Consider the following 19781-nt stretch of genomic DNA (forward strand, 5'->3'; position numbering starts at 1 on the left):
TTCTAGTTGAAGGATGACTTTTATATCCCACCTTTAATTTGTGTCGTGTGATGCATGATAATTTTTTCGTAGTATGTTTGTAAGTAAATACTACTCGTAGTACTTCATTTGAGTAAAAAAAAATGTTGTTAATTGGTTGGTAAAGTCTAGGTAGAGGTGTTATACTCTATAATACGAATATAAAATACAAAAGCGAAAACAAAATAAGTGGCAGTTGTAAAGTCTTGTAATGTTTTGTTTAAGTGTTTTAGGGACATATATTGGCAATATTGCCAATATGACTTGTATTCGTAAGGTGTATTACATATGGTAAAGTAACAAGATAAAGTTAGTACATAGAAAATATATAACAAGGACTCGTAAGATGTATATCAATGGTTAAATTAGTACTCTGTACTAAAAAACAATTAGTAGCCTAACTTTGTTTGGATTGGTAGTAACTAAAATGTAAAATAATTATTAAAAAGATAAAGTTAGTACATAGAAAATATATAACAAGGACTCGTAAGATGTATATCAATGGTTAAATTAGTACTCCGTACTAAAAAACAATTGGTAGCCCAACTTTGTTTGGATTGGTAGTAACTAAAATCTAAAATAATCATTAAATTGGTCTTGAAAAGTGATGAATCAGAAATTCAAAACTCAATAGTTATTTAAAAAGAAAATGAAGTACATTACGAAGGATAAAAGAAATAATTAAAAATGTATATGTAAACCTTAAGCCAAGGCTCACTTTTGCTCCTCCTTACCGCCACGCTCCTCGTCATAATGATGCCACTGCCGTCACCAGTTCACCACCCCCATCGCCTGCCCCTAACAACCGCCGTCATATATACAACTTTGAGACAAAAGTCAAAGGACAGTATAGACATTTCCAATGGTTGATTAATACGAAGTACGGAGTATTAGTACTTGTACTCAATAATAATACAGTAATCCACTCTACTTACTACTACAAATCATTGTACTTAAACGACGTCGGTTGCACGTGCGGAACATCCTCCTTGCACGTGCCAACTCTCTCTCCTCTCATTGGCTCGTCCCAGTTCATAGAGCATCTTCCTCACTTTCTCTCTCTTCTCACGCTACACTCAACTCTTTCTCTCTCTTCGCCATTATCATCATCATCGTCGACTTTCTCTCTCCTCGAATTCGCTGCAATTCAGGTTTCTTGTTAGCTGCAAATTATCGGAGAAACTTCTGGAAGTTGCATTTTTTTCCACCGATTTTTTTCGTATCTGAGATGCATTTTCAGTGAAGGAAATTGCATCTCAGATTTCGATCATTTAAGAGGTAATTACTCGATGTTTTGTCAATCAATTGCTTAATTTTGAGTTTAATTTTGTTATCGATTTCGGTTTTTTGTTCAATTGATGGTTTTTCTTGTTTTTAGGGTTAACCTTTTTTTATTTTGACGTGATTGTGCTTGATTTTTAGTCAGTAGTGTAGAATATACTGAGAATAGTGAATTTGGTTTAATTTAAGTATTTTTAGGGGTTTTAGGGTTTATGTTGAATCGGTAGGTGGAATTTAGTGAAGAAAGTTAGGTGTTTACTGAATTTTGGTTACTGTGAATGGTTGTGGAGCTTGAGTGCTATTCTGCGAGTCATATTTGAAGAATTAAGCTGCATTGCAGCATTGGTATGCTGAAGTGCAATCAGGGGTTTTGAGGCGGTTTATCGAGTTAGAGTTGGATCGCTCTGAGTCTTTTACTTGATCAATTTGGAGCTACCAAATCTTTCTGATTATTGTTAAGTGGTTGCTACAATATTAATGCAGTTGGAGGCTTTCTAATCTTTCTGATTCTTGTTTAAGTGGTTGCTACAATAGTAATTGCAGTTGGAAATTTTATGTCTTGTGTTGAAGTTATCTTTCTGAAATTAAAATTACAGTAGAAACGTCTTTCTGAAATTAAATTTTATGCCTTGTGGTGGCGAATGAGATTGTGCCCTTCTATTTGACTTGTGAGCTAATATTGTCTTTGTCATTTTGAGGTCGAGTTTATTGTGAGAAATTTTTTGACAATGTTGTGATTTTGGCTAATTAAGGTGGCTGCTTTGAGTGGATCAAGTTTATATTTCCTTATTTAAAGTCTGGTAGTTTTTGATCATGGGATTTTAGAGCTGTCATCTGCCACTCTATTCAATGTCATTGCTTTACCTTGAATTTGCCTCTCTAAGCTCTCATTATTTTAGCAAAGCATCTTTATCTGACCTGTCCAAGTGGTAGTTCTTTTTGTCGCTATCTGTTATATTTGTGTATTACATTTTGTGTCCATTTTTAAGATTTGAGGGTACTAATGAACATGTTAACTTATACTGTATATTCTATGTTTTTTCTTAAAAATATTGGTGCTTTTACTCTCCTTTTGCATGCTTTGGGAGTGATAAATGTTGACTTAAAATCTTATGCTTTATGCTATCCGACATCAATTATCTTAAACATGGTTGTTGGGTACATGTACTTGTTATTGTATTGCTGATCTTCACTATTATTCTTTGCAGTTATTTGATAGATAAAACTTGTAATGACGATATGCGGAGCAGGGAGAGACACTATAATTGGGTATATCAGATGATGTACTGTGTTCTTATCATGCTTTGCTTTCTCCGCCATGGAAATTGTTCAGTTGAGACTCGGTCACATGTACAATGTATTTGCTGTAGTGATATGCATTCTGGTCGCTGGTAGCAGAGCTCTCAGTCCTGACGGTAGGTTTTGTTTCTTTATTGTCCATTTCTTGTTCTCTTACCACTAACTGAGTTCTGCAGAAGTTTATTTGCCTTTTGTAAGGAATTGAGGACATGAATTTTACACTGAGCCTCTGCCGATCTCTTTTTCGTATGAGATATATTATAAATAATGTTAAAATGTTTGTCTTAAATGTTATCACCCATTATTTGCCTCCTGTCAGGACATGCCCCTCCTTATACAAGGTATGTATGACCCCATTTCCTACATTATAAATAATTCACATCAGGTGGATGTTATTAATGTAATTTTTATTGACTTTTTTTTTTTTTTTTTTTTTTTGTGATATTAGGTTATTAAAACAGAAAAATATTCTTTTACTGAATTATTATTTTTATTGATGATTGAAATAGGTTCAAGCTTATCTAAACCTTTCATCCTAGGTCCTATTTTTCTAAATTTGTGCTGTTGGAAGTATTTAACGGGGAAATTTGAAATCAACAAAACAAACTCGTTAAGAGGCAGAAACCTATATAAACAGTAGGTGTCAAGTCCATCTCCCCCCCCCCCCCCCCCTCCCCCCCTTTTTAAGAAATAATGTTAAGGGATTTAGGAACTTGTAGATGAGCCACATGTTTGCTCCATATACAAATCACTTTGTGATGGATTTGTTAATGTATCAAATTATTATGGTGTTTCCTCTTTCCTGTATAATACACTTCTTGACATATTTTGAAGAATCATAAATCTGTTGTTCCATATGTGCTGTTAGGCTGTGATGATATAGAGTCCATCATTAGCATCTTGGCGTTTGAAATTTGTCACTTTTTGTCGTAGCTGCCATAATCGTCTATGTATTGCCTGCCACTTCTTTATCTTGGATTGCATGTTGTATATCTGTGTCTGTTGACTGGAAAATTTTATATTGCCTAGAGAACCCAAGGGTTTCCTTGCTCATTTTTTTTATTACTAAAATCATGTTGATCTGTTTGTATACTTGCAGGCGAGGCCCTTGTGAATTTTAGAACATCAGTTCCCAACTCAGATGGTATTCTTCAAAAGTGGAGACCTGAAGATCCTGATCCATGTAGGTGGAAAGGAGTGACATGCAATGAGAAATCCAGGCGGGTTATACAATTGTAAGTTTTGACACTTTGTTTTATTTTGGTGATAAATTCATAACCTTTAAGAGTATTGCATGTGGCTTGTTAGAGGTTAGGACTCCTAGTTGTTTGAGATAAAAAATGAATGGGGCATTACTTTCATACGACTCAATTTGTTGCCTTATTTCCTGTGTTTATACCTGTTTAATCTTTGCTGATAGAGAAAAATTGTGCCTCCTTCACTATTTGAATATTGACCATTTTAAATTTTAAACTATTCACAAATTCAACCATTTTTTGTGATTTTTAGGCAAGAAAATAGTATAGTCATGTGGGATTTTTTTTTATTTGTCTTGATTTTTTACTTTCAATATCAACTTTTTACGAATATATAATTAAACTTATCAATGGTTCAACTTGTGTTTTGGTAAGTATGATACTCAAATAGTGCAATTATAAAGCAATGAAGGAAGTAATTATTTTGGATAATCTTCAATTTGGCATCTGAAATTTGGGGCTTTTTTCCTTTGAAATATTCACCCATTTCTGTGAGGAGCTTTTTTCCTACTCCTCTCTTGCATTAAGGGCTAGACTTTGAATTGTTAATTTCAATCACTTCTTGAAATCATATTAGTTGCTTTGTGATAATAAAGGAGTTAAGATTCATGGGCTTATATTTATGACGTGTAGCGTGTACTGGTGACTTAGTGTACTACAATTAGGGCTCACAATTTGCATCAAATTCATATTCTTTTTTGCTTTACATGTTTGTGCTTGTAACATGTTCAATTTATATCCACCTCTTGTAACATTGTCTATTTTCTTTATTGTGGGTTTTGGTGGCTATGAGTGATGTTTGTTTTCATGCCTTTATTTGTAGGAATCTTTCACACCACAAGTTGAGTGGACAAATACCTCCTGATATTGGGAAGCTTGACCAATTGGAGATCTTGTAAGCAACTCTCGTGACTTCATTGTTGGCTTCATTCCTTTTCTAGTTTAGCTTTTGTCCTGAATAATTTTACTTGGGATCATTTTATGTGCATTTGTTCATGTACATACCTAATTAGACACACGCGCACGCATGTATTGATGAATTTATGACTTTATGTACAACAGCAATAAAACCAAAGCCTTGTGTTTCTCTCTTGGTCATCCACAAATATTCTTTTCATTCGTTTGCTTTTGTTTAGCACTACATATATGCATACACCTTTATTTGAATTTCTTATTAGGAAAATTTGTGAGAAACTACCTTTAAAAAACCAGTTTTTTGTGAAATACTACTTAATATTAAAAATGCTGTAAGCTACCTTATATTATACTTTTTGTTGTATTATGGCACCTTATCCAGATTCTAGTTGTTGACCAAAACTTTTCAGGCGTTGACCCTCCCTTGTGCAAGCCACATGACCTTAAATGAAGATTTATCACTGTTTTTCACACCCAATTTCCCTCCTTATATACTTTGTTTTTCCTCTCTTTTCAATTCTCCTCAAATGGCATTGTCAATCCTCAAATTAATTGATCAAATCCTATCAGCCTTCAAATTTCAACTCTAATTGAAGGATTTCTGTTGCAAATTACAATGGGAATCTCCATAATAAACTCACTCTTATAAGCAATTCATAGGTAACATGTTATTTTTCCCCTCCCTTTTCTTTTGGTGGGTGCTTGAGTTCTAAAGTTTTTTTTTTCCCCAAATCTAGAAAACTAGATGAAAGTTCAGTTTCAGTATGCAATTCCGGAAGAAAATGAAGTATTAAAATACTTAAGTTTAATTTGTTTAAAAAAAGAGCAAGTAACGTGGGTTTTAAGATACCAAGGAATTGAGATTTTTATAATTTTGTTTTGTTTGGGGGTAGGGTTTCATGGGTTGATATTTGAGATTAAGGATGATGTCAATGGGTTCGAGATTTGATAGTTTTTATGGGAAATGTAAATCAATTGAAGATGCACATAAGGTGTTCAATGAATTGCCTGAGAGAAAGTTTCTTGAACACGTATGCTTGTTGGGTATGTTAATTTTGAGGACAGTGCATAGAGGGTGTTTGATGCAAAAACAAAGAGGAATCGGGTTTTGTTGAATGTCATGATGTGATACTCAGATAATTGAATAGTGCTAGCCCCGCTAGGATGTTGGTTGATGATTTGTCTTCTAAAAATGTTATTTTGTACACTTTTATGAATTATGGCAGATATATTGTCTTATCATATACATTTGTCTTAGATATTGGTAATTAACAAAAATTAATTTCCATCATTTGCCTGTTTTCCAGGGAACTTAGTAACAACAATTTTTATGGAAAAATTCCTTCAGAACTGGGAAATTGTACAGGGCTGCAAGCACTGTAAGTCACAGAGCTATTTATTTTGTTGCTTATAATTTGTTGTATTTGGGTGGCTGCCTTTTTTTTTCCTCTGTATGGCATCAATATAAAGATTCTGTGTCAAATTGGATGGGCAGCAGTGTTGAGGCTGCTCACTAGTGTCCTAGTGTAAGCCGGTATAATCAAGGACACATATTAGGTATATAATTCTTGAGTTCTTGTCCAAAAAATTCTGTAATAAGCAAACAAGTAGGATCTTGTGCTTTTGTGGAGCAGTTCTATTTATCGACAAATGTCCATTTACATGCGATTAAGGGAGTAGAATTATTACTGTAAGGAAGGATGCAACTAGATAGGAAATTTTTTGACACTGTTCAACTGGAGTGTATCTATACATACAAATCTTAGAGGAAGTTTGTTGATCTATGATTATTTTTCTATATAGAATTTAATGCCTAATGTTCTCAATTACATTCAAATGAACCAAGATACTGAAACTAGATGGTATTATATACTGAAAAATACAAATTGCTGATATTAACAACTTCTAGTACTCTGGGTAACGTTCCTGTTTTCAAGTCATTGATCTCTAAGCCATTCCGCCATCGCTGTTGAGTGATTCATTGAATATGTCCAGTAAAAGGAGTTCAAACATATGCTTCTTCATATAATTGTCATGAGTAACAGTATTCAGAAGACGTCAAGAGGTTGATGAGAGTATACTCCTCATTAGTTATCTTCGGATTGTATGAACTCGATGCTGAAGTATTTTGTTGGGAAATGTCAATGTTGAGGATTTGGCTGCTAAGTTATTTTTGTTCTAATTATTTTTAGTGTATGTGGGATACTGCTGTTAGGTAATACTTCTCTCTTCAAATTCACAGATACCTGCAAGGCAACTATTTAAGTGAACAGATTCCCAGCGAGTTGGGGAATCTTACCGGGCTTCAATCTCTGTAAGTTATTTTCAACTATATTCTAATGTTTGTTTCCTGGATTTTTGTTCTTTCTTGAAGCTGTACACCATCAGCTGCTTTCTATAGTGGAAGAAGCTTAGTTCTTTCATGTTTTTGTCATAATTGTGACCAAATCTAAGATCAGTTGGTGAATTGGTTGTTGATCTGCACCTCAGTGAGAGCTCACACTGGGTTTTTATTGTGTATTTTGGGATCGTAACTAATTGGATTGTGACGTGTGATGGTATGTGAGTGTGACAAAGGAAATAAGACTTTTAGGAAGTTATTGTCTTTTTATCTGATGTGCCATCTCCTAAATGCTATATTCAAAACTTTTATATTGGTTGTACTTAATATTTGCACGCATACAATCAATTTTCCTTTGTTTACATTTCTTATTTTGTCTAGCTTTTGAAATTGATTTCGTAGAGCCTTGGCTTTCTGTCTCGTGAATTTTCCAACACTTAATAGATGATGCATCTTCTTAAACTATTGATAATAAGTGATTATTTTTTGTGTTCACAGTGATATATCAAGCAATTCACTCAGTGGATCAATTCCTCCTTCACTTGGACAACTAAACAAACTCACTGCTTTGTAAGTATCTAAACAAACTCAAAGATAGGTGCTCATGTAATTGTATCGAATCAATATTGAGCCGATGTCCTTATGTTTCATAGCAATTTGTCTACGAACTTCCTGGTTGGACCCATACCGTCAGATGGTGTACTTGCCAAGTTTGCTCAAGACTCGTAAGTATGCTGTTGTTTAATTCCTATTTGAGATTCTTTGATGTTCCTGATTTCTTTTCAGATGGCTATGTTTTATGTCTATTTTTGTCCACTTAGGTTTATAAGTTATCATGCATTGCTTGCTGAGCTTTGCTCTTGTTGTCATGTTAACTGTACTCTTACATCTTGCCTAAGAGACTAAGACATTAATGCTGTTCTTGCCCCTCCTTTCCTCCTGTTTTAAACAACTTAGTCCATGATTAAACCTTGCAAGTATACTGTATTTGGGAGTCTGTAACTTCAGGACTGCAGTATTTAGGCTTCTTGATGTTTCATGTCGATCTGATGCATACAACTGTTCTACTTTTTGTGCGTGTTTAATTTTAAGGAAATTTTGTTTCTGATGATGCAGTTCTCAGCTACAGATAATATTTCCTTTTTTTTTTTCAATTTCTGTGCATAATATTTTCGCTCATCCAGTTTTGTAGGAAATCGTGGCCTCTGCGGTAAGCAAATTGATGTGGCTTGCAAGAACGGAGGGACAGGAGGAATTCCAGGTAGTTCTCCAGGTAATCTTAAATGTGCAAATGTGAGCATTTATTTTATTTGTACTGTTAGATTTCATGCATTTAAAAGGCATATCATGGTTCACCTCCTGTTAAAATCAAAGCCACAATTGTCATGGGGCAGGTTACATTTGTTTGGTTATAGCTTATTTTTATTCTTCTATTTTTTTCGTCCCTTGTGAGTATGTTCATTTTCAATCATTCCATGTAGGTCAAGGTGATGGCAAGAAGCCGTATTCGGGCCGACTACTTATTAGCGCATCAGCAACTGTTGGAGCCTTACTTTTGGTGGCTTTAATGTGTTTCTGGGGATGCTTTTTGTATAAGAAGCTTGGTAAAAATGATGCTAAAGGTCTTGCAATGGATGTTAGTGGAGGTGCTGTTCTGCTGTGGGCTATCTACGAATTTTATGCATCCTTGTTGAGATTTATCATCTTTGATTTGCACTGAAAATATTCTGAGTGTATAAAATTCATGCTTTTTGTTGCTTCAGGTGCATCAATTGTGATGTTTCATGGAGACCTTCCATATTCTTCAAAAGACATTATTAAGAAGTTGGAGAACTTAAACGAGGAACACATAATTGGTTGTGGTGGCTTTGGGACCGTGTACAAACTGGCTATGGATGATGGTAATGTCTTTGCATTGAAGAGAATCGTAAAGTTGAATGATGGTTTTGACCGATTCTTTGAAAGGGAACTTGAAATTCTTGGGAGCATCAAACACCGATATCTTGTAAATCTTAGAGGATATTGCAATTCACCCTTATCAAAATTGTTGATCTATGATTATTTACCTGGAGGAAGTTTGGATGAAGCACTTCATGGTAAGATATCTATACATATAGTGCTTTTATTATGTGTTCCTATCTATGATTTGACAGATTTGTATTACATGATATGCTGATGATGGATTTACAGAAAAATCTGAGCTACTGGACTGGGATGTGCGCCTGAATGTAATTTTGGGGGCAGCAAAAGGGCTGGCCTACCTGCACCATGATTGCTCCCCTCGCATAATTCATCGTGATATTAAGTCAAGCAACATATTGCTTGATGCAAATTTTGAGGCCCGTGTTTCTGATTTTGGACTGGCTAAGTTGTTGGAGGATGAGGAATCCCACATCACAACAATTGTTGCTGGAACATTTGGTTATCTTGCTCCTGGTGGGTAATCCTGAGACACTAGCTCAACCTAAATTTCATGAATATATCTGCATATCCTTTTCTACAAGGTTTTATCATTTTATGCTGCCAGTGTCCAACTTTCCACCATATTTGATGAAAATTTTCTGATGCTGAAAATGTTCATGTGAAGGCTTGCTGTGATATCACATCTAATTAGACTTATATTTATCACTAATTGTTTCTGGCACATATATTTTGTAAAATCATCAGTATTATATATCTTCTAGTATCCTATATTTTTCTTTTTGCACTATACTAAGGAATTCTGTTTCTGAAGATGCTTTTTGTGTGGGTCTCTCACAATTACTTTCTGTACTAGGTATAGACTAAATTGTCTAAATATGTATTAGACTGTGTTGTTTTTCCCTAACCCATGTACATCGTGATTTATACTAAGCTGTATGTATCTCAATTCCACTTATAATGATATGGAAGCTTTCCAATCTGGTGTTATTCTTAATGTTATCTAAAAAACAATACTATAACTCTCTATGGTATGGAAATTAAACCGGTTTTTAGTGATCCACCTATTATTCTAGAAGGATCATGCCCAAGTGTCCTTTGCATTTAAGATTTTGGCCAACAGTTCTGCTGAATTGTGGCAAGGTTTACTCAAGAGTCAGAGGAATAGGCATCCAATTCCTGTTTCTTGAAAGTTTTTCCCAACTCTCTTAGACTCCCCACACCTCCCACTCTTCCTACCCTGCATTGTTCCTTCAATGATCTGTCCAGTACTCCAGTGACTCCAGTCCCCCCCTTCTCTTTCAAGTATATTAGGCTGAAGCAGTGGTGGAGAACTGGAGACTCTTAAATCCAATGATGGTGGTAGGATTGGAATGTCTTAGCTTGAGGGTCTTTGGGGATTCAGCTGGGGTGGGGTTGAGGTTCTCAATGGAGGGGCAGGGCAAGATTAGTTGATTTTGGATAGGGGAGGTGGGGCATGTCAGTGGTAAGGCCCAATTCTATAGTTAATACAGACCATTTTTGTGGTATTCGACTGTTCGTTACAAATTGAGACTTCCACTATGTTTGGATAACAATAGTAAAGAGAAAGGAAGAGGAAGTAAAAAAGAGGAAAGAGAGGGAGGTGAGGGGAGGGGAGGGAAAGAGTGACCTTTCACTTTCTGTCTAAATCTTTCGAACAATGGAAATATTTGATTTATTCATAGGGAAAGGATAATGGATACCTCCGTTTCTTGTCATATCTAGATAAGGGAAAATGTATCCTTCACTTTCACTTCCCTTCATTTTTCTTTCGTTAATTAGTTGACCGATCAATTATAGAAATTCCTCCTTTTCTTTTTAGTTACATCACTTTCTTAAAACAGAAGTTTCAAATTAGTTGCATCTCTTTCCATTTTAGTTAATAAACTCTCTATCTCTCTCCTATCACATGGGTCCATTTTTTTATTCTCTCTATCTCTCTCATCTCCAAAAATTACCTAGGAGTCCGCAATTTACAAAATGATGCAACTAAAAAAATAAACAGAGGAAGTATGTATAATGATGCTTCATGTAGTCATAACATAATGGACTGTAAATTTGATATCCATTTTTTTTTCTTTTTTTGCATGCTTGTAACTATTGATATTTGATAATGAATCTGCACATCCAGCTCAGGTTAAGAGTGTAAAATGAATAAGGAGCCTAAGGCTGTTGGAGTGGTGGGCAGCACTGGAGTTTGGTTTTATTTGCATCATCAAGAATTTAAGCCTCTTCCTTTCATGGATTTGATGGCCAAATTATCCCCCTAGATATTGCATTTTCTTGCTTGATATGAGGAGCCTGGTTTATACCTAGAGTTTAGTGATGACTTTGTGTGGAACTGAAATGAGTGTATGTCTTGGAAAATAGTTTTTATTTTTGTGGCTCTGTATCATGCGAAGTAATAATGACTATAAAAATTGTGTTTTAATTTTACTGGTAGCAAACTTATTTGCTATGGTCTTTTAATTAACTGAATTTTCACTTTGTCCTACAGAGTATATGCAAAGTGGGAGGGCTACTGAGAAGACTGATGTTTATAGCTTTGGCGTTCTGGTTCTGGAGGTCTTGAGTGGAAAACGTCCTACAGATGCCTCTTTCATTGAAAAGGGTCTAAATATCGTTGGTTGGGTATGGAATAACTTTCAGATGCTCATGTTCTAACGTCTTCTGATTTTTTTCTGTACTTTGGCTGTTGGGCATATATCTGTGTGTGATTAAAAACTGTGGCTATTTTAAACCTTCTATGAGACAATTGTCTATATTATGATTTACTCCACTATGTTTCTGGTCCAGTTCATGATTTATTAAACATGCCCAACAACTTCATAAATTTTTTTGTTATGTGCATCCTTTCTTTTTTAAAAATCTAAAAAGGTTTGCACATGTATGCAATATGCTCCCCTTATTTATTTTATTTTATTTATTTATTTTTTTGGCTAAGAGTCCACATTTATTATAGCACACTCATACACAACTTTCATTGCAGTTGAATTTTCTAGTGACGGAGGATAGACAAAGAGAGATAGTTGATCAACATTGTGAAGGGGTGCAGCAGGAAAGCCTTGACGCTCTGTTGTCAATGGCTATGCAATGTGTCTCTTCATCTCCTGAAGATCGACCAACCATGCATAGAGTAGTTCAAGTACTGGAATCTGAAGTGATGACACCATGTCCTAGTGATTTTTATGATTCAAATTCTGATTGAGCTATGGGAGGAGCAGTGTGTTGGGATTTTTCTCTTCTCTAGCAACTTTTTATAGAGCAGAGGGAGTGATGCAGTGGCAAAAACAGCATATGCTATTTGTTCATTCTTTCAGAGCTCCGAGGCAATTGGAAGTAGCCATTCACCGCAAGATGGCGTTCCCACGGGAAGCTCTCTGGTGGAATTTTGCCATTCGTGATTAGGATTGGGATAAATTGAGTGTCGACAAATTGTGTGAGTGCAGTTAATCCATTTATTTACCATAGTTTTGTTTTGTTTTTTTTTTTTTTGTTTTTCCTCCAACATTTGTTGAAGTGTATATACTTATTGTACAAATTGAGACACTACTGGCCATAAATGATTAGCCTGTTACTTGTTTGTCATCTTTGTAAAGTAGAAATCACCTGAATAATTAGCTTATCAGCATTTCTTGTTTTTCAGACTCAATTATCGATTATTGCTGTACTTTACTGCCATAGTTGCAAAGTTTTTGTGCATTACAGGCGGCTATCTTGTCTCTAATTTGTTGAGCAAGCTTGTCTTTAATCTTCACTGATGCTTCTGCATCCTCAACCCTCTCTTTCTGCTGCATTTTTTTTTTTTTTTTTCGTTCTCTTTTTCAGATTTGATGTTATTGTAGATTTGCGTCCTTTATACAATTCAGTTCATTGCCATATCAGCTCCATTAGGAGTAGAAATTGTCTTTCTGTTGAAAGTAGCAAGATTAAAGTACACATAAATCCATTAGTCCACTTCCGATACTCTTAATTTTTGATGTCGGGTTCCTAAAAACTTTCTTTTCAAAGTTCAATAACAAAACATGTACACTTTCTTGATCCCTTGCAAATTTCGGTACATATCATGCTGTCTCTATCTCAATGTCAGTGCTATTTTTTCTCGAAAAAAAAAAAGAAAAGAAGAAAAGCCTGTGCATCACATTACATATTAGCAAGCATTGGGCGTTCCCAAATCCAAACACCACTTGTGTGTTTGCCCAGATTATCTCACAAACTAACGGAGTAAAATTGCAAGCCCTTGTATTGTTTTTACCAAGTTAAGAATTCTTCTGTGAGGCCGTGATTTACTTTCCTAATTTTTTGTTTCCGTTCTTTATTTTCTCTTTTACTACCATAAAATCAACTATTCAAAGTTAGTTGACACCCACACCCTTAGAGAAGCTGGACTCATGAGATGACAAATGCCTGTCACCATGATATAATAGAGATTAGAGAAGTCCTAACCGTTATGATGATGAACACACCATTTTTAAGGCAGCCAAACAGGAAGAAATCACTGAAAATTGCTGAATTAAACATCATAATAATTTATACAGAGTACAGTACAACGCCGTTTCCTTCTGCTCTTACACAAGTAGAGCACCTCAATCATCAATTTTCTTTCACAATGATGGTAGCTTCATCTTGGTAGCATGAAATGCATTTGTGAAAATTTGTTGTATGAATCCATGCCTAGGTTTCTCTATTGTAGTAATCAACCATTCATAGTCAGTCAATGTTGATTCAGATAATGGCTCCAAGAATTCGCATTTATGTAAGATGTCAGGCGGTGGAATTCCAGATATCAGGTTTGTGGTCAGCTTTGGGGCGCCCTTGGGAAGGACTTCAGAAGGTACATTTTCTAAGGCAGATGGCAATGAACCAGGATAAACTCCTTGCTTAAATGGAAGCTCTCGAGCAGGTTGTAGGCAGAAATCTAACCACTGATGAATAAGTGGAGATGGCCCTCTGATTCGCCCTCCAAGTTTTTCCATTGGTGGACATTTAGTTGTAGCTGGCACAGCCTACATTGTTGATTTGTACAAAAAAGTATTATCAGAAGATTACACATAGGCAACTTTTTCTGTGACAGATTTGCAACAAAATCACACTATGGTCAAAATCTTAGAACTGACTGAACATTGGAATACAAGATGACTTATATTAGCAATTAAGTCAAAAGAACAGTATGAGGATACATAAATCTACTTCATGCTCAAGTTAATTAATAAATAATAGCCTCTCCACCCCCAATAATCTTCTTGTTAACCATTTGGGAGGTCTGAAAAGTATTCTTATTAAGCATTAAGCTAAGTAAACTTACTTGAACGATCAGCAAGCTTAAGTATAAATGCCATAAATCAAATAGGGAGTTTAGTTCACAATAGGCAAACCATCACATTTCAAATAGATATTAAAAGTTAGGATACTGTTCTAACATAATTTTTGCAGAAACATACCCACTGATCTGCCCATAAACTGGCTCCTGACGTTGGAGCAATAACTGCAACATTTGACATTCGCTTGGCAGCAGGAAGGATGTCACTACTCCATCCTACAGCCACCCAAGCATCACCTACACTGAATGCCTTCAGATAGTTTTCGCTGTCAAATAACAAAACCTGCATAAAAAAGTGACGCAGCATGGAAAGTGTCAGTGATACTATCACACCAGAAACACCATTCTTCAATAACACAGCAAAAGGGAAAATAAAGCTACTCCCTCCTCCTGGAAATAACAAATTTCATGTATACCACCTAGGACGTCCAGAAAAATAGCTGTCATATTTCCTAACGTTGTGATTGTTTGTAATAGTTTTTACCATTATTCAGTAATAGGAAGAGTACGAGAAACTGAGAATGGTCCAACTGTCACAATTCACAAAGGGTCTTTTGTTTATAATGGCTCAGGGGAATGTGACTATTATTTCCAGGTGAGGGAATATGTTCCAAGATGCTTAATAGCAGCAGATCACAAGCCAATTACATATAGAAGAAATCAATACAACTTCCTTCGGAAGAAGAATAGGTGAAACAGAATCTCAAGGGTTGGAGCTTATAAAAGGCCTCAAGCTACCTTTAACATACCATACGTCTGTACCAATATCCTAATGCCTATAATCAGGATCCCACCTAGGATAAAGTTGGGTGTAAATCCAGAAATGTATGCAGCATTGTAGCCTTGTTTAAAATTGTAAGGATTCCCCTTCAGTATTCCCCATGAATGCAAAGAGGCTGATATTGTTACACCCTTGATTTGGAGGCCAAACTAAAAGGCCAACTACTTCACAGCAAATAAGAAGTAAAGGACAAATTAACGCTAATATTAAACTTAGTCCATAGTTAGTCAAAATTGAATAGTCACCAGTACAGGATCTCGAATGGGTTTAGGTTGAAAATCTGCAACCTTACCTGTGAAATTGCAAAGAGTATATTTCTAATAACAACAGCTTCTAATTTCCCCAAAAATTCCAATTTCATCCAACATGATCTCTTAACAGTAAACTGCTCTAGTCTACAGAAAACAATGTTTAAAATTTTTAAAAAGGGTGAATTACTAAAAATATTTTTAAAAAGGGCAATTTTTAAAAATATTTTTATAGTACAGGTTACATTGTCATGAGCTCATGATGCCCAATTGCCCATAACCAACTTTATCCAATTATCCATTTGTTTCTTTTTCCACACGTAGTACATAGACTATATATTGGCTCACCATTAACAAGAATATGTACATCATTCATTCAGCATTACCCACCAAACCAAGTGTTCACTTTCTTTTAATACCTGTTTTGCAAGTAGAGCAAGATTCTGCTGTACAGCACTTGTCCCGCCAGGAATCTCTTTCCTGATGTCATTAGTATTGTAAGATGCTCCCATATACTTCAACACAGCTCCTATAACCTCTCTAGGTGAATCCACCATAGAAATCTTTCCTGCAAGCTCAGGACGCCATAAATCTTTCCAATCCTGCAACGGTACTCACTGTAAAATAGCTATAGCACTGAAAGCTGAGAGTACTAGCAAAAAAAGGGGAGGTGGGCAACGAGCAGAATTGAGAACATTCAGTTGAAATACTCCAAGTGACAAATAGCAAGTATCAATGGACAGTAAATATGCATGAGAGAGTGGCAGGGCATGCTTATGACATGTTTTGAATGTGTATTTCTAGTATTTAGAGAATGTTAGAGTTCACTGTGGGAGCCTGAATTATTATTTTACAAGCATGCCATTTTAAATCTGATAGTTAATGTTGTCCCTCTACCATATGTTATTAGTTTTCCTGGAATTTTAGTAATAAAAATGCAAGTTATAACTCATAAGTGGGTAATTTTTTTCCTAATCAATGTCTTCGCTTAAAATCAACACAGCTTACAGACTTCAACTACTACAGCAAAATCCATGATAGAAAGTGATGCAGATTCACCAGCATTTCTTTCAGAAAACATCACCCTGTACACCCCCCCCCCCCCTTCCTTTTCTTTTACAGAAGTGTAGTATACTTGTTTTCAATTTTCATGATGAAAAACTGAGCAGTTAAATCCTTCAAAACTAACCTCTATTGGAGCAAGTCCAAGCTTGTCAAATTTGCTCTTCTTGTATGCTATTACCATGCTTCCCCATCTATATGGTACTGCCCATATTCTACCTTCAGGATCGATTTTCCCTTTGTTATTCCTACGCAAGAAAACCTACAACTACGTAAGTGAATGTAAGCAATGAAAACATGAGCAGGCCATATACTCTTATGTGTGCACAAAAATTCATCCCCTGTAAAAATTAGTGACAAAATAAATACTGGGACTTTCCAAAGAAATAATAATAAGCATGCAATCTGTCATCCTACTGACCCGTACAGAAGGAAGATGCAACTCATGCAAGTATCTGGGCAAGAATTTTTTTCAACAAGATTTCTTGATAAAGTAGTATTACCAATCTCAGAAAATATACAATACATTAGGAATTCCCTTCTTGAGGAGGGCTTACAAAAATCATAGATACTAATAAAAACACAAAAAAATCCAAGCCTGTGCAACAAACATCCTGCTAAATAGGAGGAGAAATTTAGAGGAAAAATCTTCAGAGCAGCCTCAAATCACCTAACACATAAACTATCTATATATATTTTAATGCTTTGTTGTACTGCAGCCCATACAGTGGCAAGATGTAATACTCGGGTTAGTTTAGAATTAGTTTGAACTCATTCCCTCAAGCATTACTGCTTTGGTGGAACTTTATTTGCAATGAATCCTTTCTAATTTTCCTCTCAACAACAGCATCAGTAACAAAGGCCTCAGTCTACACACAAGTTGGCTGCTCTGAAGATTTATCTCTCATCAGTTATATACCCTAATTTCTTTAAATGTACTGGTATGATCATGTAGACAATAAACAGTCAAGCAGCACGATGATCTAAAAAAGTAAAAGTCAACCAACAATTAAAAAACAGTTCAGAAGAGAATCTTTGCAGAAGTGTGATTTATTTGATCTATCATTTCCTCTTTGTTAGACTAATATAATACAAATAATAGTAAGAAGAACACAATAAGCCTGAAAGAAAAGTGCAAATGTTATGTCATGCTAGTCAAAAAGCCAAAAGTATCTCAAAACTGCCCAACTCAAAGTCTCAAACAATCAACAACTAGAAGAAATGTATGAAGGAAATGTGAATTGTCTTTCAAGGTTTCTGGAAAAACAACATAACTAAAGATTTCCCAGTTAAAGCATGCCTCTACCTTCCACTTTGCTGAGAGACCTTTAAACCAATCATGATCCTCAGCCATTTGCATTGGTTCAATTATAGACTTATTGATCAACAGATCAAGCCAGGAGTCACCAACAGTAATGAGATCAGCTGTGATAGCAGATTTTGGAGAAGCATCTACTTTGCTTATGGACCTTAAAAGTTCAGAATAAACATCTTCAAGTGTTCCACGGAACTGAACACTTAGCTTTAATCTCTTTCCTTGAGACTGAATGAAATCCTACAAGTTTAAAATGTATGATAAGCGATCTACTGTTCCAAATAGTACACGGCAGTAGTCAACTGGGTTTGGGGGAGGGGTACCAGTGCAGCCAGATTGCTAAACAAACCAACAGACCTTGATCCAGGCAGGTGGTACAGAGCCTTGTAGAGCAACAACTCTCAAAGGGACAGTCAAAGCATATGTTTTGGATTTCCATTTTTCAAATTCTTCACGCTGCTGTTCGCTGTCCACATTTTGCACACCTCTTTCTGAAACTTTATCTGGATGCAAAGATACAAATCCATGTCACCTTTTAACGCTTTTGAAATAGCCATCTAATAGCCTACAACATCTATGCAGCTGTAGTTTCCATAAACTCATTATCAAATAATATCTGCAGCATATATCTATTTGGTATCCTGTTTATCTGGCTCAAAAGCAAGTATTGCAAGACAAGACATGGAAACTATTATACATAAAAATAATTTGCAAACATGTAAACTATTATACATAAAAATAATTTGCAAACATGTCAAGGGCTCAACGCTCAAGGCAGTTTCTATAAGACAACATATAATGAATACATGCATAAAGTATTATTAGAAATTTAACATATGCTAGTAGAGTAAGTGCAAGTTTGCAACATCAGCAATTAGAAGTTTGAGAAGTATATAATTATAATTATAATTATAATTATAATCAAAAACCAAAGGAAAACACCAAGAATTAAAAAGCACCTTCAGCAATGATTTCCTCTTGAAGTGGTGGACATGTAGCAGGATCAACAGCAGCAAGCGCATTAGATGCCTTACTAGAAAATGAAAAGGTAAAGATGCCAAGAGCAACCAACATCAATGACGAGGTAGAAGCCTTAACAAATGCCCGAGGCAATTCGAACCACAGGCATTCTTTGGAAGAGGTAGACACTGATAAACTCACATCCAATTGCCGATTTGATGAAGCATTTATCCTAAAAAAGCTAAGGCTCTTGTGAGGAAACACAATAGTAGGCCGACGGCAAGCAAATGCAGGATATAGGCAATTCAGTGGTGGCTTTACTAACTTCATTGTTGAATCCACAGGTAATAACTTTTCAATGCAGCCATTATTTGAGAATAAAGCCATCAAAAACTTCAATACTCATACAGGATTTGCAATGCACACTTTAATCCAATATTCCAAATACAAGATTTCACAATAACCTCTGCAATGATATAAAACAATCAATTAAAGACCCAGAAAAATTACATATTCAAGTTCGCTTTTTTTTTTTTTTCTTTCACAATTCTGGTAATAGTAAATTAGGAAAAAAAAAACCCAGAAATCAATATTTCGTTTAATCTTCCAAATCAATTCAATTCAATGCATTTTGCAACTACCTCTTTTATTTTCGGTAACAATATACAATTCATTCTCATGACTTTACATTTTTATGAACTACTAATTTGAAGCATAAAAATTAAAGAAGTGGAATTTAATCTAAATTCATAATTATTCCATCTTTATGGCTATAAAATTAAATACCCAAGAAAAGAAAATGGAGGAAAAAACAACGGATTACCTTCAACTCTACTAAAATAAGTGAGTTAACAATGGAGCTTCCACTAATAGTTTGCTACTGAAATCCTTCAACTTGGGTTAAGTTTTCAAGGGCAAGAGAAATTACTTCATTATTCGAACGATTTGTTAAGATATTGAAGATGATACTCATAATACAGTACAACCCACTGAGCAATGGTGAAAAAAGCTTCCTCGGTGCTCACATAATAAAATTGATAATTG

General features: G+C 35.3%; 2 protein-coding genes across 3 annotated transcripts; one reads left to right on the forward strand and one right to left on the reverse strand.

Moving 5' to 3' along the window:
* The first annotated feature begins 1076 nt into the window (after positions 1–1076).
* Positions 1077–12639, forward strand: LOC145567979 (LRR receptor-like serine/threonine-protein kinase FEI 2). Of its 2 annotated transcripts, none has more exons than XM_081627415.1 (14): positions 1077–1296; positions 2508–2714; positions 3698–3833; positions 4678–4749; positions 6077–6148; positions 7012–7083; positions 7609–7680; positions 7764–7835; positions 8295–8383; positions 8592–8756; positions 8874–9206; positions 9301–9546; positions 11549–11682; positions 12041–12639. In XM_081627415.1, exons 2-14 carry the CDS (start codon positions 2618–2620, stop codon positions 12257–12259), a joined length of 1779 nt encoding a protein of 592 aa, XP_081483541.1. In that variant the 5' UTR covers positions 1077–1296; positions 2508–2617; the 3' UTR covers positions 12260–12639. The 2 variants fall into 2 exon arrangements, with proteins under 2 accessions (XP_081483541.1, XP_081483542.1); XM_081627416.1 differs by having other exon boundaries at positions 8295–8371.
* A 907-nt stretch (positions 12640–13546) lies between these two features.
* On the reverse strand, positions 13547–19781 carry LOC145569469 (uncharacterized). The gene is made up of 8 exons (XM_081628812.1): positions 19561–19781; positions 18737–19203; positions 18135–18280; positions 17769–18017; positions 16590–16724; positions 15820–16002; positions 14493–14654; positions 13547–14057 (listed from the first exon to the last, which is right to left on the reverse strand). The coding sequence occupies exons 2-8, from the start codon at positions 19122–19124 to the stop codon at positions 13656–13658; spliced, it is 1665 nt and encodes a 554-aa protein (XP_081484938.1). The 5' UTR covers positions 19125–19203; positions 19561–19781; the 3' UTR covers positions 13547–13655.

The sequence above is a fragment of the Chenopodium album genome, chromosome 11 (genome assembly GCF_948465745.1).
Source record: "Chenopodium album chromosome 11, dcCheAlbu1.1, whole genome shotgun sequence".
NCBI classification, from domain to species: domain Eukaryota; kingdom Viridiplantae; phylum Streptophyta; class Magnoliopsida; order Caryophyllales; family Amaranthaceae; genus Chenopodium; species Chenopodium album.

Bases quoted from the DNA above. Each gene is read 5' to 3' on its own strand.
- LOC145567979 (XM_081627415.1), top strand. From the start codon at position 2,618: ATGGAAATTGTTCAGTTGAGACTCGGTCACATGTACAATGTATTTGCT. The intron at 3,834-4,677 runs GTAAGTTTTGAC...CTTTATTTGTAG, and splicing joins TCCAGGCGGGTTATACAATT to GAATCTTTCACACCACAAGT. The intron at 7,084-7,608 runs GTAAGTTATTTT...TTGTGTTCACAG, and splicing joins CTTACCGGGCTTCAATCTCT to TGATATATCAAGCAATTCAC.
- LOC145569469 (XM_081628812.1), bottom strand. From the start codon at position 19,124: ATGGCTTTATTCTCAAATAATGGCTGCATTGAAAAGTTATTACCTGTG. The intron at 18,018-18,134 runs GTCTGTTGGTTT...TTAAACTTGTAG, and splicing joins TACCACCTGCCTGGATCAAG to GATTTCATTCAGTCTCAAGG. The intron at 14,655-15,819 runs GTATTAAAAGAA...TTTTTTATGCAG, and splicing joins TTGCTCTACTTGCAAAACAG to GTTTTGTTATTTGACAGCGA.